The 23,235-nt window shown below is 66.7% G+C and overlaps 1 protein-coding gene, 1 long non-coding RNA gene and 1 other non-coding gene across 6 annotated transcripts; 1 reads left to right on the top strand and 2 right to left on the bottom strand.

The window, feature by feature from the left end:
* Nucleotides 1–5: 5 nt before the first annotated feature.
* Nucleotides 6–21,460, top strand: CYB5R3 (cytochrome b5 reductase 3). 3 transcript variants are annotated; one of them, XM_051834062.2, is made up of 9 exons: nucleotides 6–150; nucleotides 9,110–9,241; nucleotides 13,091–13,163; nucleotides 13,412–13,518; nucleotides 14,074–14,203; nucleotides 14,552–14,635; nucleotides 14,846–14,931; nucleotides 16,949–17,048; nucleotides 20,688–21,460. In XM_051834062.2, exons 1-9 carry the CDS (start codon nucleotides 130–132, stop codon nucleotides 20,858–20,860), a joined length of 906 nt encoding a protein of 301 aa, XP_051690022.2. In that variant the 5' UTR covers nucleotides 6–129; the 3' UTR covers nucleotides 20,861–21,460. The 3 variants fall into 3 exon arrangements, with proteins under 3 accessions (XP_051690022.2, XP_051690023.1, XP_051690024.1); XM_051834063.2 differs by lacking the exon at nucleotides 6–150 and adding an exon at nucleotides 3,446–3,595; XM_051834064.2 differs by lacking the exon at nucleotides 6–150 and adding an exon at nucleotides 3,726–3,796.
* On the bottom strand, nucleotides 14,925–23,173 carry LOC127487687 (uncharacterized). 2 transcript variants are annotated; one of them, XR_007914737.2, is made up of 4 exons: nucleotides 22,519–23,173; nucleotides 19,148–19,322; nucleotides 18,826–19,011; nucleotides 14,925–16,192 (listed from the first exon to the last, which is right to left on the bottom strand). It is a non-coding gene; the product is annotated as an uncharacterized lncRNA (long non-coding RNA). The 2 variants fall into 2 exon arrangements; XR_011380313.1 differs by lacking the exon at nucleotides 14,925–16,192 and having other exon boundaries at nucleotides 17,044–19,011.
* LOC127487694 (U12 minor spliceosomal RNA) lies at nucleotides 22,885–23,034 on the bottom strand. Its single transcript, XR_007914748.1, has one exon. It is a non-coding gene; the product is annotated as a U12 minor spliceosomal RNA (small nuclear RNA).
* Nucleotides 23,174–23,235: the final 62 nt, after the last annotated feature.

Raw genomic sequence — 23,235 nt, 5'->3', positions numbered from 1 at the left:
GTCGCTCCGCCCCGCCCCGGCCCCGCCCCGGCCCCGCCCCTCCTCCGAGGTGACGCGGCGTGGGGCGTGGCCCGGGGCGGCGGCCGGCAGTGGCGGCGGAGGCGGCGGAGGAGCAAGCGCGTCGGCACCATGGGGGCCCAGCTCAGCACGGTAGGCGGGCCGGGGCCTCCGGCGCAGGGCCGGGCGTGCGGGGCGGCGCGGGGGGCTGCGCGGCCCTGACCCTCGGCCTTGCGCGACCGCCGGGCCGGGGCCCAGGCGCGGGACCCCTGCCCCGGCCGCGCCCCGACCCGCCCTGGCGCGACGGAGGGGCGGTGACTCACCGGCTGGCTGTGGCCGGCACCGGCCTCCGGCCTCGAGGGGCGCGGCCAGGCTGTGGTTGTGGTTCCGGCGCCCGCGGGGCCTCCCTGGCACCGCCCGGGTGTGAGGGTGAGCGTGGCGCGTGGCTGCGGGTGTCCGGGGGTGTGAGTGCGGGTGGGCGTGACGGAGCAGGTGTGCGTGTGCAGTGTGTGCGGGTGGGTGTGACAGCAGGTGTGTCTGTGCAGTGTGTGCGCGGGTGGGCGTGACGGATCAGGTGTGCATGTGCAGTGTGTGTGCGGGTGGGCGTGACGGAGCAGGTGTGTGTGTGCAGTGTGTGCGGGTGGGTGTGACAGCAGGTGTGCGTGTGCGGGTGGGTGTGACAGCAGGTGTGCCTGTGCAGTGTGTGTGCGGGTGGGTGTGACGGAGCAGGTGCGTGTGTGTGCGTGTGGGCGTGACAGAGCAGGTGTGGTGTACAGTGACCATCGGAGGGCACGCGCAGAAGGTCCTGCCAGAGGGCACCGAGAGACGAGGTGATAGAGGTCTCAGGCTCAGAATCCACACACTTCCGGAGCGTTCTAGAGTCACCTGGGGGTGTGTGTGTGTGTGTGAACGCATGTGTGCACATACGTGTGTCCGTGTGAGTGACTAGGAGCATGTGTGTCAGAGTGTACGTTCTGTGAATGTGTGTGGCACTGGATCACAGGTTTGTTACAAACACCGTATTTAGGGGCCGGGGCTCTGGTGTAGTGGGCTAAGCCCCTCTGCAGTGCCGGCATCCCATACAGGTGCTGGTTCGAGTCCTGGTTGCCCCTCTTCCAGTCCAGCTCTCTGCTGTGGCCCGGGAAGGCAGTGGAGGATGGCCCAAGTGCTTGGGTCCTGCACCCCATGGGAGACCAGGAGGAAGCTCTTGGCTCCTGGCTTCGGAACGGCGCAGCTCTGGCCATTGTGGCCATCTGGGGAGTGAACCAGCGGAAGGAAGACCTCTCTCTCTGCCTCTGCCTGTAGCTCTACCTCTCACACAAATAAATAAATAATCTTTTTAAGTGTTTATTTGAGAGGCAGAGAGAAGACAGACTCTCGCTCTCGTCTGCCGGTTCCCGCGCCACATGCCTGCCTGCCCGCCTGCCGGGTCTGGGGCTGGGCTGTGGCCAACACCAGCAGCAGGCAGCTCAGTCCGGAGCCCCGCCTGGGCAGAGGGGACCCAGTCATTCGAGCAGGCACCGCTGCCTCCCAGGGTCTGCGTTAGTCAGGGGCTGGGGCCTGGACCCTCGGCTCCGTGGTGGGACGAAGGTGTCTTAACCCCAGGCCGCCCGCCCGCCCGCCCCATCGGAGGGTCTGACTTTGAGCAGCAGCGTGATCCCTCATGGCCGCAACGGGTCAGGCGCCAGCTCCGGCCATGCCCTTGTCCCAGGGAAGCCGTGCTGTTGACCTCAGCAGGTGGGAGGCCGGGCTGTCGGATGAAAAGTGCCGCTCAGACATGGCCGCTGGCCCACAGCTCCGAGGGAGCCTGGGCCCTGGGCTCCAAAGTCCACCGCCGGCTGCCGTCTCCCCGGTTGGCCCAGGGCTTCACACCATTCCCAGGCCACTTCCTCTCGGATTTCTCTCTCTCTTTCTTTCTCTCTCACTTTCTTTAAGATTTATTTACTTATTTGAAAGTCAGAGTTACACAGAAAGAGGAGAGGCAGAGAGAGAGAGAGAGAGAGAGAGAGAGAGAGAGAGAGGTGATCCAAAGCCAGGAGCCAGGAGCCTCCCCTGGGTCTCCCATGTGGGTGCAGGTGCCCAAGCACCTGGCCCATCCTCCTCGGCTTTCCCAGGCCACAGCAGAAAACTGGATCAGAAGTGGAACAGCCAGGACTTGATCCGGTGCCCATAAGGGATGCTGGCACTGCAGGCAGCTGCCCTACCCACTACACCACGGCGCCAGCTCCCTCTGAGTTCTTAAAAACAAATGCTGTGCGGAGGGGGCGGGGGGGGGGGCTGTGCCTCAGATGGACTCCTGAGGCTGTGGCTGCAGAGGGCATGCCCCGCCCCCACCTGAGCCATGCGTGGGCGGTACTGGCCTGGTGCCCTCCCCCTCCACTCCTGCGCCAGGAGCCTTCTCCTTGGGGAGCCAAGCAAAAGGGCGTTTGTTCCTAAAATGTGGTGAGCCCGGGACTCTGGGGAGCGTTCAGATAAAGGGCAGCCTTTCCCAGCGGCCGCTTCCCTAGAATCCGCCTTCCTCCTCCACTGTTTACAGTCCCCCCACCCAGCGCTGCTTCCACCTGTGGCTGGTGTTGGCTGCATTGTCACCTGTCCCCTGGCTGAACCCGCTCGTAGTCTCCTGTGAGGGGTAGAGCCCTGGTTGTTTTTCTTTTTTTTTTAATTTATTTGACTGGTAGAGTTATAGACAGTGAGAGAGACAGAGAGAAAGGTCTTCCTTCCGTTGGTTCGCTCCGCAAATGGCCGCCATGGCTGGCGCTGCGCTGATCCGAAGCCAGGAGCCAGGTGCTTCTCCTGGTCTCCCATGGGGTGCAGGGCCCAAGCACTTGGGCCATCCTCCACTGCACTCCCGGGCCACAGCAGAGAGCTGGCCTGGAAGAGGAGCAACCAGGACAGAATCCGGTACTCCAGGCCAGGGTGTTAGCCCACTGTGCCGCAGCGCCGGCCCTGAGCCCTGGCTTTTTAAAGCCCCAGCTGCCCTGCTTCCAATCTGGCTCCTTGCTAATGCTCCTGGGAAGGCGGTGGAAGATGGCCCAGGTGCTTGGGCTTCTGCCACCACGCGGGAGACCCGGATGAAGCTCCTGGCTCCTGGCTTTGGCCTGGCTCAGCCCTGGTTGTGTGGCCATCTGGGGAGTGAACCAGCAGGTGGAAGATGTGTGTATGTGTGTTCTGTGTGTGTGTGTGTGTGTGCCTCTGACTTTCAAATAAATAAACCTTTAAAAAGACAGGCCAGTCAAGAGACCTGGGCAGGAACGCCTCTTCCTCCCAAATCCTCCGGGGAATCCGGGCTTGGTGCCACATGCCCGCGACACGCCCTGAGCGGGGCTCCCGGCACGGGGGCTCGCCAGAGACCTGGGGCACCAGGGATCTTATCTGGGCTGTGCAGGCCCTGCAGGAGGCTCTGCCCACACTTTGGGGCGCAGGCCCGGAGTCTGCCAGTCGCCTGGGGAGAGCGTTGGGGTTTGGCCTCCATTCCGGACTGTGGCTCCCCTGCCTCCCAGCCCTGACAGACCAGTGCCGCAGGTGACGTCCGCGAGGTGTTCCCACTGTCCCCTGGGGGGACCCCTGCCCCCGAGAAGCAGGACCCAGCCTCCCTGTGGTGAGTGGAGAGAGCACTTGGGCTGCCCACCTGCCCCCCTCCTGGCCCCCCCATTGTTCCTAGACCAGCTGGGACCCCCCACCCCCACCCCGCTGCAGAACTTCCTCCACTCCCTCCCACTTCCTGCCACTTGGAGTGGGGAGCAGGAGGGAAGTGGTCGCTCAGATCCTGGAGGGACAGCGGTGGGCGGGTGGCCGGCAGGTGAGCAGAGCCTGAGGGGAGGGAGCTGGCGTGCGGGCAGGACTGGGCTCTCTGCCTACCTCAGACCCGGCCCCGGCACGTCAGGTGCCCTATTCCCGGGGGGGGAGTTCCAGGGCTGAGCAGCTGGGCGGGGTGTGGTGTGGGTGGGCGGTAAGGCCAGGCTCTCTCGGCCATGGTGAGTGAGTTGGGCGTCTTAGGACTGTGGCACCTGTGTGCCTCCCCCCGGCTGTGTTAGAGGCAAAGCGAGGCTGTGGGCGTCAGGTCGGGACTGGGAGGCAGCTGTGTGTGTGTGCGGCACAGCCGAGGAGAAGCTGGGCAGGGTCTGGCCTCAGCCATCTGCCTCCTGTTTACTTGACCCGCTGCTGTAGGGGTGGGGCTGGTGCCGTGGACGGAGTGGGGGCTGGGAAGCAGACCCGGGTCCACTTCGCGTTGGTGGGAACAGAGCGCGCCCCCGCCCCCTTCTCACGTCAGTGGGAACAGAGCGCACCCCCACTGCCCCCTTCTCACTACCGTGGGAACAGAGCGTGCCCCCACCCCCGTGGCGACAAAGCCCTGGCCCTGCACTGCCCCTGGCGGGCGCCCCCTCTTCTCTGCTGCGTCTGCCTCCCCTACGGGCTCGCGCTCCGCAGGGTGGGGGTCTCCTGGCCCGTGTCCTCTGCAGCGGACACCGGAGTGCCCACCGAGGTGTGCGGACTGCCCGGCTGATGGACAGTGATGATCTGCCCGCAGCTGCTTCCCCAGGCAGGAGTTTCTGCGGCTGAAATGCCCACCTGTTCCTCCCAGCTCAGGTGTGCACCTCACGAGGGAGGGTGACAGCGCCTGCCCGGCCGTGGGCCCGCGGGCAGTGCGGGTTTGCTCACGTGGCCCCTGCGGCTGGGGCAGACCTCGGACACTGGTGGCAGGATCCTTGGCTGGGGCCAGAGGCAAGCGTGTCCTGTGCGGGGTTAACAGGTGGGGAGGCAGTGCTGGGGGGCGCTCCTGCAGGGCCGAGCCCCGCGGGCAGTGGTCTCCTGAGGCAAACAGGATGGGCTGTGCCTGCCGTTGCCTGGGTGGAGTCTGGGCTCGCGCCCTGGTTCTGGAAACTTCCAGACAAAGAGCCAGGGAGAGGCTGGGAAGTGGGACTCCTTGTTGTCCCTTCACTAATGCATTCCACAAGCGCTCGTTGGCCACTCCCTGTGCTGAGTACTTGGGATAGGGCAGCGAGGAGACACACAGGCCCTGGGCCTTCCACGCCGGGGTCAGCTGGCGTCACCCTTCCCAGCCCCGGGGCCGGTGCCTGGCAGGGGTACAAGGGCTGTACGGGGCGGGGGCCAGGCCCAGGGACTACTGCTCACGCGTCTTTCCCAGGCGCTGGTTCTGGTGAGCGACACCAGGTGGGAAACAGTGCAGAACCCGCCCCCCCGCAGGGCCCTCCCGGGGAGGAAGTGGGGGAAGGAGGTCCTGCGTTACTAAATTTGGCTCAGCACTTACACAGCTGCAGGGAGCACCCAGCACAGCCGCCCCTGGGTGTCCTGAGTTTGTTCCCAAGGTCCCAGCGGTGCGGATTTCCTGAGTGCGACTTCACGCAGCCTCTCCCTGAGCTGGTCCCGTGCTCATGGCTTCTTTTACGTCCTCCCCCTCCCAGGAGTTCCCAGGGGTGAGGGGCCCTCAGGGCTGGGCTCTGAAGGGCGAGTAGGAGTTTGCCGATTGGATGCGTACGGCCATTTCAGGTAGAAATGAGTGTTTGCAGGGCCCGAAGCCAGATGGACTCAGTGTGGGGGAGCAAGGGACTGGGAGATGAGGCTGAAGGCAGGCAGTGGGGAGCCACGGTGGGTGTCTGAGGAGGGGGCCGCCTGTGGGCAGCTGGGGCAAGGGGCAGGCTGCAGGGGCTGTGACTAGGCACAGAGAGGGGGCCTGTCCCAGGACACAGCTCGGGAAGAGGGGGCCTGGGACTGGACGGCCCCCCAAGCCCCGCCTCCGTTGGTTGTATGGCTGCCAGGTCACTTAACTGTCCGAGAACAGGGCTGACCGGATCCTTGGTGACACTGGGAGCCTGGCTTTGGTGACCTGGGGCAAGTTGCTCACCCTCTCTGGGCCTGTCTCCTGCACCCACCGCCTGGGAGCAGTGTCCATGCAAGGTCACTTTCACAGCCTCAGCTGCCCTCCTCGCCGGCCCAACATGACTGCCTGAGGTCCTGAGCGGGGACGCAAACCCAGCCTCTGACCCCAGTGTCCACAGCGGCCCGCCAGGACCGATGAGCCCCAGCGTGGGAGGCACGTCTCAGTGCGGGCGGGGCAGGCGTGGGCCAGGCACCTGCACCCTCCTAAGGCTCTGGCGAGGCCTCGCCTGGGAGAGCTGCATTTCGCCCTGGGCCCCACTGCAGCCAGGCCACCTGAAGCCGCCCGGCCGGTTTGGGAGCTGGGCCTCTGCCCCTCCTCCCCTGGGGGATGCCAGCTGTGTTGCTGTGGCCCCAGGAAGGGGGCGGGAGAAGCCTCCACGTCTCAGGTTGCAGACCCTCCTTCTCCTCTCCCTGCCGGGGCGGGCTGGGCATAGAGGCTCACCTGGGGCACCCTCCCCAAGTGATGGGAGCCCTGGCAGGGCCTCCAGGAAGGGGAGGGGTGTTGGGGTTGGGCCCTGTGAGGTGAGAGGCGTCTCAGCTGGCCCTCAATAGAGAGAGATCCGTGCTGCCCACGGGAGACCCCACGGAGGAAGTAGTCAGGCCTCTAAGCGAGGTTCTGAGCTTCCTGGCAGCCATGGTGCAAAGGGAGCCTGCAGGTCACGGGAGGGGGACACACGGTCATGTGCTGGGAGGACTGACGTCAGGGAGGTGCACTGGGAGGGCCAGTGAGCAGGCCGGCTGGAGAGCAAGTGCGCGCGTGCCCTGCTGTGCTCAGCGGCCCTGAACCCCGTATGCAGGCTCCGCCTTCTAATTCTGGATAACGGCAGAGGTGCGGTGGGCCGGGACGATGTGCAAGAGCCCTTGCCCTGCACCGTGCGTCCCGGGGGCCAGCGTCTGCGGTATTTCTCTCTCTAGACGTGTGTGTGTGTGTGTGTGTGTGTGTGTGTGTGTGTCTGCCCGCCCCGACTACCGTCTCGCTCCCGAGAACAAGGACGTCCTTTCGCAGGCCATGGAGAGCTGTCAGGTGGGGGGAGCGGGGCTGCGCCGCCGCCCGGCACTGTGCCGACGGTGATCTCAGCCGCAGGGGACGCTCGGCCCTGGGCCCTTGGCCTCCGTGTTGGTTTCCCGGCAGCTGGACGCAGCAGCCCTGTGCCTTCACCGCGCTGACACCGGCGCCCGCAGCGCCGTCCTCCCTGGGAGCTGGGGGGCCCCGTCTGCCTGTGGCCGCCTCTCTGAGGGGTTTAGAGCCCGCGCGGCTGATCTCAGGATCCACGTAAAGTGATGTCTGCAAAGACGCTCTTCCCTTGGGGCCGGCGCTGTGGTGTAGGTTAGGCTGCCGCCTGCACCACCGGCATCCCGTCTGGGCACTGGTTCTGGTCCCGGCTGCTCCACTCCCGATCCAGCTCTCTGCTGTGGCCTGGGAAAGCAGCGGAAGATGGCCCAGGTGCTTGGGCCCCTGCACCGGTGTGGGAGACCGGGAAGAAGCTCCTGGCTCCTGGCTTCAGCCTGGCCCAGCTGTGGCTGTTGCGGCCGTTTTAGGGTGTGAACCAGCCGATGGAAGACCTCCCTCTCTCTGCCTCTGCCTCTTTCTCTCTGTATCTCTGCCTTTCAATAAATAAACAAATCTTAAAAAAAAAAAAAGATACTTTTTCCAATTAAGGCAGGCACACAGGTTCTGGGCAGATGTTGCTTTCTCTCTGTGTGTGTTTCTTTCTTTTTCTTTTTCTGAGGCAGCCCCAGAGCTTCCGTCTGCTAGCTTACTCCCCTGATGGCCAGCTGGGCTGGGCCAGGCTGAAACCAGGGGCTTCCTCCGAGACTCCCGCGTGGGTGCAGGGGCCCAAGCGCTTGGTCCACCCTCAGCTGCTTTCCCAGGCGCTTTCCCAGGGAGCTGGATCGGAAGTGGAGCAGCGGGACCCAGCACCTGGGTGGGATGCCAGTGCTAAGCTGCTGAGCCACAGCGCCAGCCCCCACCGCGGCAGTTCTCTGGCGGGCGAGTCCTGGCCAGTGTTCCTGGAGAACGTCCCTCTGTGTGTCCTGGGGGGTAGGGGTCACGGTCACATGACCACCGGGACAGCTGTGGGCCCTCACAGGGTGTTAGGTGCTCGGTGGCTGCTGCCTCCCCCTGGTCACCCCCGGGCATGGGGGCATCTTGAGGCCTTCTCGCTGGCTGCCAGGTCCCCGTTGTCCAGAGAAGCTGGACTGGCCAGGGGCTGCTGCGGGTGCGGGGCCGGCCCTTGGCAAGCTCTCCTGGCTCCTTCCCGGTCCTCACCGCCCCTCTGCCGTGCACACACAGCCTGGGGAGAAGCCGCAGGGGCGGCCCGGGCCTGTCCGCTAACCCTGAGCAGGGGCTCTGGCTATGGGACCCGCGTTTTCCACGTCTAAAACCACCCAGGCCACCTCTTGGGGTGTGTGTGAGGCTGAGCTGCGGGGACAGGGTGTGGGCAGTGAGCGGTTGACACGGCCGGGAGTGAGCTGCTGCCCTCGTGGGAGAAGTGGGCTCACAGGGCCGTCGCCGGGTGGAGCCCCTGAGGTTGGCATGCCGCGGGTGCTGGTGCCTGGGCAAAACTGGCCTTGGGGGGCAGAGCGTGGAATGCTAGTGCTCCCGTCCCGAGAGGAAGTGACCTGCCCAGTCACACAGGCGGTGAGGGGCAGAGCACCTGATGCCCCCAGACCCAAGTGCAGAACCCCCGTGACCCTCATGCGGGAGAACTGGCACGGTCCACCCTCACCTCACTGGTGTGTTCCCTGGCATGCAGGGGGATGGGGTGGGGTGGGGGACGGAGCCTCCCCCCTGCAGCCCCAAGGGACTGAGTTCAGAGCAGAGCCATTTGTCAGGCCTCTCAGATCCTGAGCTGGGTTGTTCGTGCTTTGTCTAAATGGAACTTCTAGAACTGGACGTCACTTAGGACCGGGAAGTGGACTCTCGGGAGGAAGAGGAGAAAGGGCGCGGATGCAGAGTCCTCAGGATGGTTTTACCCTGGGCGTCCTGGCAGCCGAGCGACAGGGGCCACGTGCCCGGTGCATGCTTGCGTTTGCACCTGTGCCTCGGGGAAGTGGAGCTTTTCCAAGAACTTATTCTCACGGTGGCAGGGGTCTGGCTTTTGTGGCTCCTGCCGGCAGGCGCTAAAAGGGATACTGAGGTTCTTTGGATGGGGGGGGGCTGTGCCTGGGGGAGGCTTTGGAGCTGACCGCCGGGCCTACCCCATCCTTCCAGCTGGGCCAAGTGGCGCTGTCCCCAGTCTGGTTCCTCTACAGCCTGCTCATGAAGCTCTTCCAGCGCTCCAAACCGGCCATCACCCTCGAGAGCCCGGACGTCAAGTACCCGCTGCGGCTCGTGGACAAGGAGGTGGGTGCCCCCGCCCTGTCAGCACCCCACTGGGCCAGGGCCGAGGCACCTGGACCCAGGGCTGTCTGACCGCACAACATTCTCTGAACTGCGCTGACTGTCCCAGGGACGGCAGAGTAGACGGGACCCCGGGCCTTCTGGGGAAGTGGGAAGAGGCTGGGGGCCCAGGTCCTTGAGGCCAGGGGCTTCTCTGCTCGGGCTGGCCAGCCTCTGCCTGTGTGTGTGTGTGCCCTGCTCTCCCGGCCTCTGCCTGTGTGTGTGTGCGCCCTGCTCCCCCGGCCTCTGCCTGTGTGTGTGTGCCCTGCTCCCCCGGCCTCTGCCTGTGTGTGTGTGCACCCTGCTCTCCCGGCCTCTGCCCGTGTGTGCCCTGCTCCCCCGGCCTCTGCCTGTGTGTGTGTGCACCCTGCTCCCCCGGCCTCTGCCTGTGTGTGTGTGCCCTGCTCCCCCGGCCTCTGCCTGTGTGTGTGTGCACCCTGCTCTCCCGGCCTCTGCCCGTGTGTGCCCTGCTCCCCCGGCCTCTGCCTGTGTGTGTGTGCACCCTGCTCTCCCGGCCTCTGCTTGTGTGTGTGTGCCCTGCTCCCCCGGCCTCTGCCTGTGTGTGCCCTGCTCCCCCGGCCTCTGCCTGTGTGTGTGTACACCCTGCTCTCCCGGCCTCTGCCTGTGTGTGTGTGCCCTGCTCCCCCGGCCTCTGCCCGTGTGTGCCCTGCTCCCCCGACCTCTGCCTGTGTGTGTGTACACCCTGCTCTCCCGGCCTCTGCCTGTGTGTGTGTGCCCTGCTCTCCCGGCCTCTGCCCGTGTGTGCCCTGCTCCCCCGGCCTCTGCCTGTGTGTGTGTGCACCCTGCTCCCCCGGCCTCTGCCTGTGTGTGTGTGCCCTGCTCCCCCGGCCTCTGCCTGTGTGTGTGTGCACCCTGCTCTCCCGGCCTCTGCCCGTGTGTGCCCTGCTCCCCCGGCCTCTGCCTGTGTTTGTGTGCACCCTGCTCCCCCAGCCTCTGCCTGTGTGTGTGTGCCCTGCTCTCCCGGCCTCTGCCTGTGTGTGTGTATGCGCCCTGCTCCCCCGGCCTCTGCCTGTGTGTGTGTGTGCGCCCTGCTCTCCCGGCCTCTGCCTGTGTGTGTGTGCGCCCTGCTCCCCCGGCCTCTGCCTGTGTGTGTGTATGCGCCCTGCTCCCCCGGCCTCTGCCTGTGTGTGTGTGCGCCCTGCTCCCCCGGTGTGGTTCCTCCCACTTGGCAGTTTGCTTTCCCAGGCTCCAGCCCTGAGTCAGAGCCCCTGAGTCAGAACTGGCCCCGGGCTCCCTCGCTGCGCCCTCACTTGGGCGCTCTCCCTCCACGAAGCCGCCCCCCCACCCCGTTCTATTCCTGGCCACCCCGGCTTCCTCCAGCGGGGTGTGGCAGGGAGCACTGAGTCACGGAGCAGAGAAAGTCTGCTGCCCCGGGGCCTGGCCTCACCCCTGGCCTGTGGCCGGCAGGTCTGGCCCGTGTCCCGCGCGTTTCTGGTCTTGGCGGCAGGGCCCGTGGCTCCCCATGGCTGATGGGGCACATGTGTGGAGTTGTCCTGGGGTTCATGGATGAGCCGGAAACCCAAGAGAAGTGACACACGCCCGGGGCAGTGAGGACACCACCAGGATGCCCATGTCCCGTGTCTAGCCGCCTGGGTCGAGTCCTGGCTCCGGCTCCCTAGTCCAGCTTCCTGCTTCCCTGTCACCCACGTACAAATAGAGAGAGAAGAGAAAGATACCTACCGTCCATCAGCTAGTTCACTCCTCCAACGGCTAAACCAAGACCCAGGGACTGCCTCCGGGTCTCCCACGTGGGCCCAGGGACTGCCTCCGGGTCTCCCGCGTGGGCCCAGGGACTGCCTCCGGGTCGCCCGCGTGGGCCCAGGAACTGCCTCCGGGTCTCCCACGTGGGCCCAGGGACTGCCTCCGGGTCTCCCACGTGGGCCCAGGGACTGCCTCCAGGTCTCCCACGTGGGCCCAGGGACTGCCTCCGGGTCGCCCACGTGGGCCCAGGAACTGCCTCCGGGTCTCCCACGTGGGCCCAGGGACTGCCTCCGGGTGGCCCGCGGGGGCATCAGGGACCCAGGTGTTTAGGCCGTCACTTGCTGCCTCCAGGTGCACTTGTAGGAAGCTGGTCTGAAGAGGAGGGCGAGGCCCCCACCCCAGGCGCTCCCACCCCAGGCGCCCCCACCCCAGGCGCCCCCACTCAGGGGTGGCTTAACCTGCTGCACAGGAGGCCTGAAAACCTTGTTTCAACATTCGTTTCTTTTTTTTTTTTTTAAGATTTATTTATTTATTTGAAAGAGTTACACAGAGAGAGGAGAGGCAGAGAGAAAGAGAGATCTTCCATCTGCTGGTTCACTCCCCAGATGGCTGCAATGGCCAGAGCTGCCCCGATCAGGAGCCAGGAGCTTCCTCCCACACAGGTGCAGGGCCCAAGGACTGGGGCCATCTTCCGCTGCTTTCCCGGGCCACAGCAGAGAGCTGGATGGAAAGTGGAGCAGCCGGGACTCGAACCAGCACCCATGTGGGATGCCGGTGCTTCAGGCCAGGGTGTTAACCTGCTGTGTTACAGCGCCGGCCCGTTTCTCTTGTTTTAATCCCTGAAGTGCAGTGGGCTTGCCAGTGCCGCCTCGCAGGTCCTGGGTGGGGAGTGTCCCGCGCAGCCTGTCCGAGCGTCCGAGCATCTGTCCGAGCGTCTGTCTGAGCGTCTCGTGCACGCGCCCTGGGGGGAGGGGCAGCTGTGTGCGCACTTTGGTTCTTTCTTTTTCCTTTTTTATTTTTGTTGATTTGTTTTTTCAGTTTAGCCACACAATGCGTGTTTAACGCAGGGCTGCTTCGTGTTTTTTGCCGACTGTCTAGCATTCCATCACAGGGAGGTGCCCTTCAGCTGGACGCGTGACAGACGTCCTGCATCCGTGCCCGGCCGTGGGCTTGGTTCTTTCCGCTGTGCCCTGTAGGCTGCCCTGCCCGAGGCTGCCCCGAGCGGTCCTTATTGTGTCGCCCACATTTCCGTTCCTCCTCCAGAAGTAGGCCAGCTTGTGGGCGTGGCCCTTGACCTGTGGGACCCCCTCTTCCCTGAGCGCAAAGGCTTCTGGGGCGCAGCGGCCAGCTGGCTACACAGCCTGCTTCCTGGGTGGTGCCGGGCATCAGCCTCGCGCCCCATGCTGCAGCCACAGGATCTGTCCTGGGACCCCCGCCCTGTGCTGGGTACTTCTGGGGGTTGGGGAGCTCTTCCTGGGCTGAGTTGAGAGGTTTCTTGCCAACGTGGCTGTGGCCGTGGCCTTCTGTTGCCACCAGTGCACGTGGGCACAACGGGCTCAGCTGCCGCCTGCCTCACTCCCGGCCACTCTGAGTGCATGGGCGACCCCAAGGGGCCTCCTGGAGCCCTGGTTGGCAGGAGAGCACTGGGGTCTGGTGTCAGCTCTGGCTAGCTCTCGCTGCATGGTACTTCCTGGCCGTGGCTGAAGGCCTGCTTTGTCCTTGGCCCCGCCCAGGTGCCCACCCCATGCAGGGTAGAGGCTTGGCTTTGGGCTCAGTACTTCCCGGGCACCGGGGGCTGCCCCGTCACAGCCCAGCCTCGGCCTTGTAAGTACAGGGGCTCCTGGGCCCCCCATCCATCCTGGCCCGGCCCCGGGCACATGCAGCCTCTCTGTTGCCTGGTCAGTCCCTGGGTTCCTCCTGCTGTCCCAGCTGATGGTCGGGGGATTGCTCCCTCCAGCGCCTGGGATTTTCCGCGGGCTTGACCCAGTGTGGACGTCCATGTGTGGGGTCTGCATCGCTGGGCAGAGATGGTGGGCTCCGTGTGGGGGGTGCCGCTGGGGGTGCCATCCAGCAGCTCCGGCCTCCCTGCAGGTGATCAACCACGACACCCGGCGCTTCCGCTTCGCACTGCCCTCGCCCCAGCACATCCTGGGCCTCCCCATCGGTAAGTCCCGCCCACCCCTGCAGGGGGCCTGGCAGGAAGGCTTCAGGGAGGAGGTGATAGCTGTCCTGGGCCTGGGCGGGGGGTGCGGGGGCAGGGGTGTGGACACTGGTGGCTGGGATGGGAAGGGAATCCCCGTGGGGGAGGAGAGGCGGGGCGTGGGGCGGGGCTGTGGGGTGGCTGCCGGAGCTGTCCCCTGCAAGGTAGCCGCTGGCCCAGAGCAATGCTTGCCCCCCCCCCCCCCCCCGCAGGCCAGCACATCTACCTGTCGGCTCGAATCGATGGCAGCCTGGTCATCCGGCCCTACACGCCCGTCTCCAGCGACGACGACAAGGGCTTCGTGGACCTCGTTGTCAAGGTGGGCCGTGCAGGGCTCGGCGGGGCTGGGGCGCCACAGGGAGGCCTCAGATGGGGCCTGCGTCCCCCGCTGCCCGGTCGCTGTTTCTGGTTTTGTTGTTAAAATTTTTTAAATTTATTTTGTCTTTTATAAGATCTATTTATGTATTTGAAAGAGTTACGGGGAGAGAAATCTCGCCTCCCCTGGTTCATTCTCCAGATGCCCGTGACAGCCGGGGCCGGGCCAGGCCAAGGCCAGGAGCCCAGAATTCCATCCAGGCCCCCCGTGCGGGTGACAGGGCCCCAGATATTCAGGCCCTCCACTGCTGCCTTCCCAGGCGTTTTAGCAGGAGTCAGATTGGAGACAGAGCCCCTGGACTTGAACCAGCGCTCTGACGTGGGGGCCGGCGTGGCAGGTGGAGGCTCCCACGGCCCGGTCTCAGGGCTCCCTTGTGCCGGGTGGAGCAGACTCCTGGGGGGCAGGAAGTTTTGGTCGGGGAGTGGGGGCACCCCGAGGGCACCTCCCCTGCAGCCGCAGCCCCTGGCACTGGGGGCTGAGCGTGGCTGCGTCTTGCAGGTTTACTTCAAGGACACGCATCCCAAGTTTCCCGCTGGAGGGAAGATGTCCCAGTACCTGGAAAACATGCAGATCGGAGACACCATTGAGTTCAGGGGCCCCAACGGGCTGCTGGTCTACCAGGGCAAAGGTGACGGGGGGCCCCATCGCCGGGGAGCTGCGTTGTGGGGGTGGGGGTGCGCGTGCTCTGTCTCTCCAGAACTGCGGCTGCCCCTGCACAGGGGCGCTTGGCCGTGCGGGCTCCGTGTCCGGTTGGGACCAGCCCTGGCTTGCCCAGAGTCTGAGGACAAACAAGCAAGGCCCGGGCGGGAGTGCCCGTCCGCAGTGGGGCCCGTGTCGGGGCCTCTCTGGGCCCCAGCGTCCCCTCCACCCTGTCTCCCTGGCTGGTGGGGTCTGTCCAGCGGCTGCCCCTACGTCCAGTGGGAGCCCGTCCTCCCTCCCGTGGGACCCCAGGCCTCACCCTTCTTCTTCCCCCCAGGCAAGTTCGCCATCCGTCCCGACAAGAAGTCCAGCCCCGTCGTCAGGACGGTGAAGTCCGTCGGCATGATCGCAGGAGGGACCGGTAGGTGGGCCCGCAGCCTCTCACGGGGGTGTTGTAGATGGAGCTTGAGGCCAGGGCTGGGTGGGGTGAGGCACAGGTCGTGAGGGCTGACGCGCTCGGGGTCAGGGCCTAGGCTCAGCTGGCCCGGCACCTCCGCCCCCGGGCCCCTGGCGCCCGCCTGCGCACACGCGGCAGGTGCTCAGCGCACGGGGGTCCCTGGCTGTTTTCCAGGCATCACCCCGATGCTGCAGGTGATCCGCGCCATCATGAAGGACCCCGATGACCACACCGTGTGCCACCTGCTCTTTGCCAACCAGGTCAGTGGGTCCCCTGGAGATGCCGTAAGTGTGCCCGCAGCCAGGCGGAGACCAGGGCTCCGAACCCAGAACTTGGCGTGCCCGAGCACCCCCACCTGGAGCTGCTTCCTCCAGGCCCGAGGGCTCCCTTCACCGGGGCAGAGCTTGGAAGCCACCGAGCCTGGGAAGACACAGGCCCGGGCTTGGCCTGGAGCTGGAGGGGCCCGAGTTGCACGTGCGGTGCTGAGAGCCCTGGGCCGCAGGGCGCTGGGGCGGGCTTCGAGCCCTGCATGACTCCTGGCCCTCCGCCTGCCTGCCCTGGCCTGCTCTGTGGCCTTGGGCAAATCACTGCCCCTCCCTGGGCTCCGCTCCTCTCCTGGAAGGAGCTGGTTGGCTGTGCCTGTGGTACAGGGGATGCCCTCCGCGGTGGGGTTCAGTTCCGCTTGTCCCGGGTTTTGGCCCAAGCTTTGTACCGACCACCTGTGGTAGAGCTGAGCGCAGTGGGGCCTTGGACCCCGCACAGCCGCAGGGGTTCCCCAGGGCCACCCAGGCTGGCCTTGACCAGGCCCTGGGGTGGGGAGAGAGAGCCCGAAGCTCTAGGGGACCCAGAGTGAAAAGTGCAGATGGCAGCTCTGCCTCGCGGGCGCCCTGGAGGGTCCCCTGGTCACGCTGGGAGCCACTCCCTCCGGCCACTGCCCCCAGCCTTCCTCAGTGACCGCTGCACCAGCTCTCAGACGGGGCCCCGTCCTGGGGGTCGCAGCCCCCCCGCTTCCTCCCGCATCACGGGGGAGCCAGCGGCCGCCACTTCACGGCACGAGATGAGCGCTGAGGCCAAGACCCACCATGGCCCAGCGGAGGAGACTGAAGAGGAAGGCAGCGTGTCAGAGAGGGCGACGGGGAGAGGGACCGGCCGTCCACCGCTGCTTCACACGCTGCAAGGCCAAAACGACTGGGACTGGGCAGGCGGAAGCCAGCATCCCGAGCTCCGTCGGGGTCTCCCACACGGGTGCAGGGGCCCACGCACTCCACTGCCTTCCCGGGCGCATTGGCAGGGAGCTGGCCTGGTGGCTTAACCTGCTGCGCCACAGCTGCGGCCTCCAGAGAGAAGGACTTCACCTCCCAGAGCTGCGGGGGCCCCCCGGCCGGGCCGGGCGAGGCGCTGGGTGGGCTCTGAGAAGGACGAGAGAGTGGCCTGCAGAGCAGTGACACGTCGCAGCTTGTCGTCGGCCCGGAGACCCGGAGTGTCCGCGTGTCCGATCTTGCTGAAGTGACGCTGGAATTCCTAGCGGGAGTTCACAGAACATGACGCAAAGCCGGGAGACAGAGCACACGGCCAAGGACGCCTCGACGGGGCTGAGGAGTGGGAGCCTGAACCACGGGGCTTCAGAGACAACAGGCCCTGCCTGGTCACGAGAGGATGAGAAAGCGGGCTCGGGAGCCCCGCGGGAGACCTGGAGGAAGCTCCCGGCTCCTGGCCCCGCCCTGGCTGTTGCGACCATTTGGAGAGTGAACCAGCAGATGGACGACCTCTCTCTCTGTCGTTCCTTTTTTCTCTAACTCTGACCTTGAAAGAGTTACACGGAGGAGAGGCAGAGAGAGAGCAAGTGAGCGAGCTGCACTGACCCAAAGCCAGGAGCCAGGAGCTTCTTCCTGGTCTCCCACGTGGGTGCAGGGGCCCAAGAACCTGGGCCATCCTCTACTGCTTTCCCAGGCCACAGCAGAGAGCTGGATCGGAAGTGGAGCAGCCGGGACTCAAACTGGTGCCCACATGGGACGCCGGTGCTTCAGGCCAGGGTGCTAACCCACTGTGCCACAGTGCCAGCCCCATAGATAAATCTTTATAAGAAAAACTGCAATCCTTCAGGCAGAGGGAGTCTGGCCTCGGGGTCCCCGCGTGGGTGGCAGGGGCCCAAGCCCTGTGCTGGCCGCCCTCTCCCACCTCTTCCCGTCCCCGTGGCGGGGTGCAGGCCCGTCTCCCCCGGCAGCCCCGCTGGGGGCACGTGAGCCTCCTGACCGCCGGCCCCGTCCGTCCCTGCAGACCGAGAAGGACATCCTGCTGCGGCCCGAGCTGGAGGAGCTGAGGAGCCAGCACTCTGCCCGCTTCAAGCTCTGGTACACGGTGGACAAAGCCCCCGAAGGTGAGAGCGGCCGTGGGGGCTCGCGCCAGGTGACGGGGAGCTGGTGTGACCTGGGCGCCCGCGGGGAATGGGGAAGTCAGTGCCCTGAGGTACACAGCTGGGGGGCCCTGGGGCCGGGACTCCCTCCGCCCCAGCTGGGGCACGGCCAGGCGCTTTGCCTGCGGCCGTCGACCCGAGGCGGGGCTGCACCCTAGGTGCCCGTGCCCCGTGCTCGGGGATGGCGGCGTGGCCATGAGTTGTAGAGGAGCGCGGGAGGGCGGCCCCGGGCCCTGACAGGCTCGCGCCCGAGCTGAGACCCTGCCCCTGTGGCGTGGGTGCCGTGAGACGGCGGCTGCGCAGGCTTCCGTGGGAGCGCCCGGGATCGAGGTACAGGGCGTGGTGTCCCCTGAGCCGAGGCAGCGGCTGTCGGGGTGGCCGGGGGCAGCGCCGCAGGGGAATTTCTAAGCGCTGGAGGCTGGGCACACCTGGGCCCCGTGTCCTGGCCGTGCGTGGAGCCGGCTCAGCGCGGGGGTACCCTGGACTCGTCCCGGCTGCCACCCCCCAGTAGTGTCTCACGGCGGGCCAGATGCCCCCCAGGAAAGGGATGTGTGCTGTGCCCGTCTCAGCGGCAGCGGGAGGTGGGGGCAGCCGTTGGCCTGGCAGCTGTGACCTGGTCAGGATGCCTGCACCCACGTTGTAGCACCCGCGCCCCGTCCCAGCCCCAGCTGCCTGCCGTGGTGCACCCTGGGAAACAGCAGGCGATGGCTCACGGAGCTGGGCGCCTGCCGTCCACGCGGGACTCAGACTGGCCCTGGCTCCTGGCTTTGGTCCCTGGGCCGTTGCAGGCCTTTGAGGGGGGAGCCGGTGGTTAGGTGGGAGCGCTCTGCCTGTCAGCTACGTGAAATTCAAGGGGGGCATGGAATCGGCTCAGTGTCTCTACTGGAGTTCTGAGAGGTCACCCAGGGTCGGCTCCTGTGTCCCCTCCCCCCCATCCCTGCCCCGGGAGCAGCCCCTCCCTGTTGTCGGGCAAGGCGGGGATGGTGACCCCTGCTGGTGGCCTTTGGTAACGCAGCCCACCCCGGCAAGAGAGAAGAGCGGGGCGAGCGGGCTGCTAGCGTCTTCCTGTTTCTTCCCGCTCCGTGACCCGGTTCGGGACTAGCTGAGGCGCTGCTGCCGCGTCAGGTGAGGCCGGAGTAGAGGCTGAAGAGGAAACGGTAGCAGGCCAGCCAGCCGGCCCTCGGGGGTCCGTGTGGGAACGGGGGCCGCCGGGAGCCCCCGCAGCCTGCGTCTGAGACAGAGGGCCGGATCTGAAAGTCCGGGCGCGGCTCCTCCCACGCGGGCCGGGCGCGGCTCCTCCCACGCGGGCTTGCTTTTATTACTTGGAAGAGTCACAGAGGAGAGGCTCCCATGTGGGTTCAGGGTCCCAGGCCACCCCCTGCTGCTTCCCAGGCCTTAGCAGGGAGCTGGATGGGAAGTGGAGCAGCCGGGACTCGAACCAGCGCTGTACAGGATGCTGGCCCTGCAGGTGGCGGCTGCCTGCTGCACCACCGCACCAGCCCTCCGGTGCCGTTTTTAACAGAACTTTCCGCTCCGTTGCCCAGCTGTAGCTGTCTGTCCATATCCCTCGCCTTGTTCCCACAGGGATTTGGGGGGCTTACAGACCCCCTGTGTGAGTGAAGAATGGTGTCTACAAAACGTGGACTGTGAAGCACACTTGCCGTGGATAGGCCCTGCCTACCACTCTGAGCTTCCTAGCAGCCAGGGTGAAAAGGGAAACGCGGTCAGCCACTTAGCTCACCGTTTCTGTGAGATGGAGAGGACCCACGGCCCAGCCTAGTTCTCTCCATCATCCCGAGGCCAGCTGCGGCCTCGTAGGGTCGGCGTGGTGGGGTGTGTGTGTCATCCATCAGGCAAGGTGCCGTGGCCTGGGCCAGCGCCCTCCGCACCTGGGGCTCCGTGGCAGCGTCTGTCGGTGCCGAGGGCTCTTTCAGGTAACAGAGAAGAGAGGGGTCAGGAGAGCCTGGCGTTCAGGACTGGAGGGAGCCCCAGCCCCGCCCCCGGCCCCGCCCCTCGGTAGCCCTGCTCCCTGCCCCCCCACCCCCCGCCAGAACCCCTGCTGCCTCTGACCAGCGCGGCTCCCGGCCGAGGCCGTGCCGCAGGGTCTGCTCTGCCGTCATCTCCCGCTGGCAGGGCTGGGGTCCTCGTGGGGTCAGGAGGCGGCCGGGGGCTCCCTGGCCAGGAGGCATGGAGGTGGTGGCGTGCGGCTGGCCTGCGTGTTCCCGGGCGCAGGGGTCCCTGGGGAGGCACCAGCACGTGTCAGACCCCGAGCACGGGAAACCTCCGGGAGGGCTGGCAAACCTAAGCCTACGTCCCGCGGCTCAGCCGGTGGTCGCGAGGCGCCCTTGACAGCGGGGGCCTCCGTGCCCTAGGGTGGGCGGGGCTCGGGCTGCAGGTGCACACGCGGAACCGAGGTGCAGGGGGGCCGGGTGGGTCTCCGCCGGCCCTCCCTCGCTCTGCTGCCGCCGGGCCCCCGTTCTCCTGCGTTCCAGTCCTGCTGACCCACCGCTCGCTGGCTGGGGGTCTCCTAGCCGGCCGGTCCCTGAGGGTCCCTGGTGAACCCGCAGCCCTTCCAGCCTTGGGGCACTGTAGCCTGAGGAGGTAGAAGGTGGCCAGCCTGGAGACAGCGGCACTGTGTGTGCGGGAGGGAGGCAGGCGGGTCCGGCGGGGCTCCTGGACCTGGCCTGGGTCCCGGCCCTGCCTTTCCGGGCTCGCGGACTGAGTGCTGGGGCACGCGTCTCCAGTTCACTGTTCATCTCGCGTATACCCTGCAGCGGACGCTGCGCGCCCTGGGTGTGGGTGGAGTCAGTGCCCCCCAACCCCCACCACTGGGTGTGGGCGGAGTCAGTGCCCCCCCGCACTGGGTGTGGGCGGAGTCAGTGCCCCCCCCGCACTGGGTGTGGGCGGAGTCAGTGGGCCCGCCCTGGGTGTGGGCGGAGTCAGTGCCCCCCCCGCACTGGGTGTGGGCGGAGTCAGTGCCCCCCAACCCCCACCACTGGGTGTGGGCGGAGTCAGTGCCCCCACCCCCCACTGGGTGTGGGCGGAGTCAGTGGGCCCGCACTGGGTGTGGGCGGAGTCAGTGGCCCCCCCGCACTGGGTGTGGGCGGAGTCAGTGCCCCCCCAACCCCACCACTGGGTGTGGGCGGAGTCAGTGGGCCCGCACTGGGTGTGGGCGGAGTCAGTGCCCCCCCGCACTGGGTGTGGGCGGAGTGAGTGCCCCCCAACCCCCACCACTGGGTGTGGGCGGAGTCAGTGCCCCCCACCCCCCCACTGGGTGTGGGCGGAGTCAGTGGGCCCGCACTGGGTGTGGGCGGAGTCAGTGCCCCCCCCCCGCACTGGGTGTGGGCGGAGTCAGTGGGCCCGCACTGGGTGTGGGCGGAGTCAGTGGGCCCGCAGCGGGACATGACGTCGCCCCGGCCAGCCGGGGCTGGGCCCGGATGGTGGAGTCTTGGCCTCGGTGTGCACATCTGTTAAATGGGCTCAGGAACCACTGCCCGAGGGCCACGTGAGAGGCCACACAGAGGCGGGCTGGGCAGGGGAAGGGCGTGTGCGTGGCCTCCGTGCAGGGTCGTGGGCAGTGCCTCACCCCATCTCTCCCCGCAGCCTGGGACTACAGCCAGGGCTTCGTGAACCAGGAGATGATCCGGGACCACCTGCCGCCCCCCGAGGACGAGCCGCTGGTGCTGATGTGCGGGCCCCCGCCCATGATCCAGTTCGCCTGCCTGCCCAACCTGGAGCGCGTGGGCCACGCCAAGGAGCGCTGCTTCGCCTTCTGAGGCCGCGCGCGCCCACCACGCGCCGCCCGCCCTGCCGTCCCCCTCGGCCGCGCCTCTCGCTGGGCCTCGGGTTCAGCCTGGTCTGCCCGTGTCCCGGTGGTCAGCAGCCGAGGCAGCCCCCGGGAGGGGCGCCGCGTGTGGGCTGGGCCGCCGCCGGCCACTCCAGGAGTCCTCCCGGCCCCCACTGGTTGTCAGCGAGGACACACCCGCACGTGACCCCTCGCCACGCAGCACCGAGCCCCGCCGGCCCGCGCACACCTGCAGACGCAGCACACGCGGGCCCGGGCTGCCCTGGACCCTGGCCCGCCGCCCCTGCCCGCCGCAGCACCTGCCCCTACACTAGGGAGGAGGCTGGGGTGACAGGCGGGTGCTGGGCGGGGGAGGGGAGCGCGCGGCGGCCCCGCGTGGGTTGGGGGCCCCGCCACCTTGGCGGCAGCACCGCAGCCCCTGTGTCGCTGGCCTCCGGCGCCCGCCCAGCCTGGGCCAGTCCGAGCAGTGCCTCTGGGCCCAGGGACCCACGCCTCGGCCTCGCCTTTAGACAACAGCTGTTAGCCTCTCGCGTCGCCTTTTCCAGTCATTTATAAACAAGCAGAAACGAAACGTGAGACTCTCTGGGTGCTGGGCCGGGGTGGGGCGGGCCGGGCTTGTTGGAGACCCCGGCCCTGGCTGTTTCTGACCGCGCTTTGAGTGGCTGTGGCCGTCCTCACCCCCACCCCAGGATCCGCGCTGGAGTCGGAAAGCCCCGGTGTTCCGCTGCGACCCCTGCCCCACTCCCACACAGACTGTGGCCCCCAAGGATGGGTTCTTCCCTCCTCCACACAGGACACACCAAGGCCCTGGGCTGCTCCCCGGGGAGGGAGCGCCCCGCGTGCTGGAGGCGGGGCTGTGGGGGCTGCGGGCACAGCAGGTGCAGCCATCGCCCCACCCCCACCCCCCCACACACACCCGTGCCCCGGGACTCCAGCGGGTCCTCGTCTGTAAGGTGGTGAATCGGGTGAGGGGTGAGCATCAGGTCTGCTCCTGGAACTGGGCAGCAGGAAATCCCAGGGTGGGGACATGGCGGGCAGGCTCTGGCCTTGCTGGGGTGGGTGGCAAACGGGAGTGCCCAGGCCTTGGGGTTGGAACAGGCTTGTGGAATACGCTAGGAGCAGCTCCAAGAAGCCAGTGCAGATGGCTATGGGGGAGGCCCAGGGCCCCCAGGGGCACGGGAGTTCCTAGGAAGGCGGGCCTGGTGCCTGCAACGGGGGAGGGATCGCCACGTTCCAGGGCAGCGCAGGGCTCCTCAGTGCCCAGCACTCAGCCTGGGATCGCAGGCCTCGGCCGTGGCGGCGGGGGCGGGGATGGGTCTAGGCGAGGCCAGGCCCCCCAGGCGCCACTGGGGTCAGGAGCCTCCAGGCCGCAGCTCCTGGGCCACTGCGGCTACGTGCAGACGCAGAGGCCCTGCTGGAAGTTCCCACTGCTCACACCCGGGAGAAACGTCCTGTGTCCACCCGGGCTCCGCCCAGGAATGTCTGGGACGCTGCTGGAGCGCCCTGAGTCCCCGCCCGAGTGCCCGCCATCCCGGGGCTGCTCTCCCTCCGGCACTCAGAGCCTTTTCCGCGTGATAACTGGGAGGTGTGCAAAAGCGCACGCCCGAGGATTCCTGTCCCTTTACGCACTTGAAGGGCAGAGACGGCGGGGGAGAGGCCTTCCATCGCTGGCCGGGGCTGGGTCAGGCTGGACTGGGAGCCTCCTCGGAGTCGCCTGCGCCCACGCGCTGGGCGGCTGCTGCCGCTTTCCCGGGCGCATCGCCGGCCCCTCTGCAAGTCAACAACCTAGAAACCCCCGAAGCGGACCTCGTCCCGGCTCCCGGCAGCAGGGCGAGCGGCCGCGGACCCTGCACCGAGCACGCGCGCAGCGCACGTCCGCGGGCGGGAGACGGGACGCAGTGGGCGTGACCCCGGCCGCCGCCGCCGCGGAAAACCCACGCCGTGAAACCCCACTCCAACCCCCCACCTCGTCTGCTTTTGGGGCGCTAAGGGGGACGGGCAGATCGCGGCACCCAGGCATCCCGCAAAGTAGGCGGGTCACCTTAGGGGCGACCTTTACCCGCTCAAAAATTCGTCTCACATTAGCAGTGAGGATTCGGGCGTCACCCCGAATCGTTATTTTCCTTACTCATAAGTTTAAGGCATAAAGATACGCAGTCATTACTTCCTAGGTAATAAAGTCTATTCTCATTAACGCTACGGTGAGTTCCTACATTGATCGCTAAACGGCCAGCTCCGTTCCCCCGGAGTTAGTCCTACTTATTAGTTAATTCTCCATGCCGGCTTCCTTGATATTTGCTCGCCAGGGCGAAAAAATAGATCATTAGTGCCCCGACGCCCCCGTAT

Source organism: Oryctolagus cuniculus, chromosome 11, assembly GCF_964237555.1.
Source record: "Oryctolagus cuniculus chromosome 11, mOryCun1.1, whole genome shotgun sequence".
Taxonomy (NCBI): Eukaryota; Metazoa; Chordata; class Mammalia; order Lagomorpha; family Leporidae; genus Oryctolagus; species Oryctolagus cuniculus.
The sequence above is the reverse complement of the archived record's forward strand: the minus strand, read 5'-3'. Positions and strand labels throughout refer to the sequence as shown.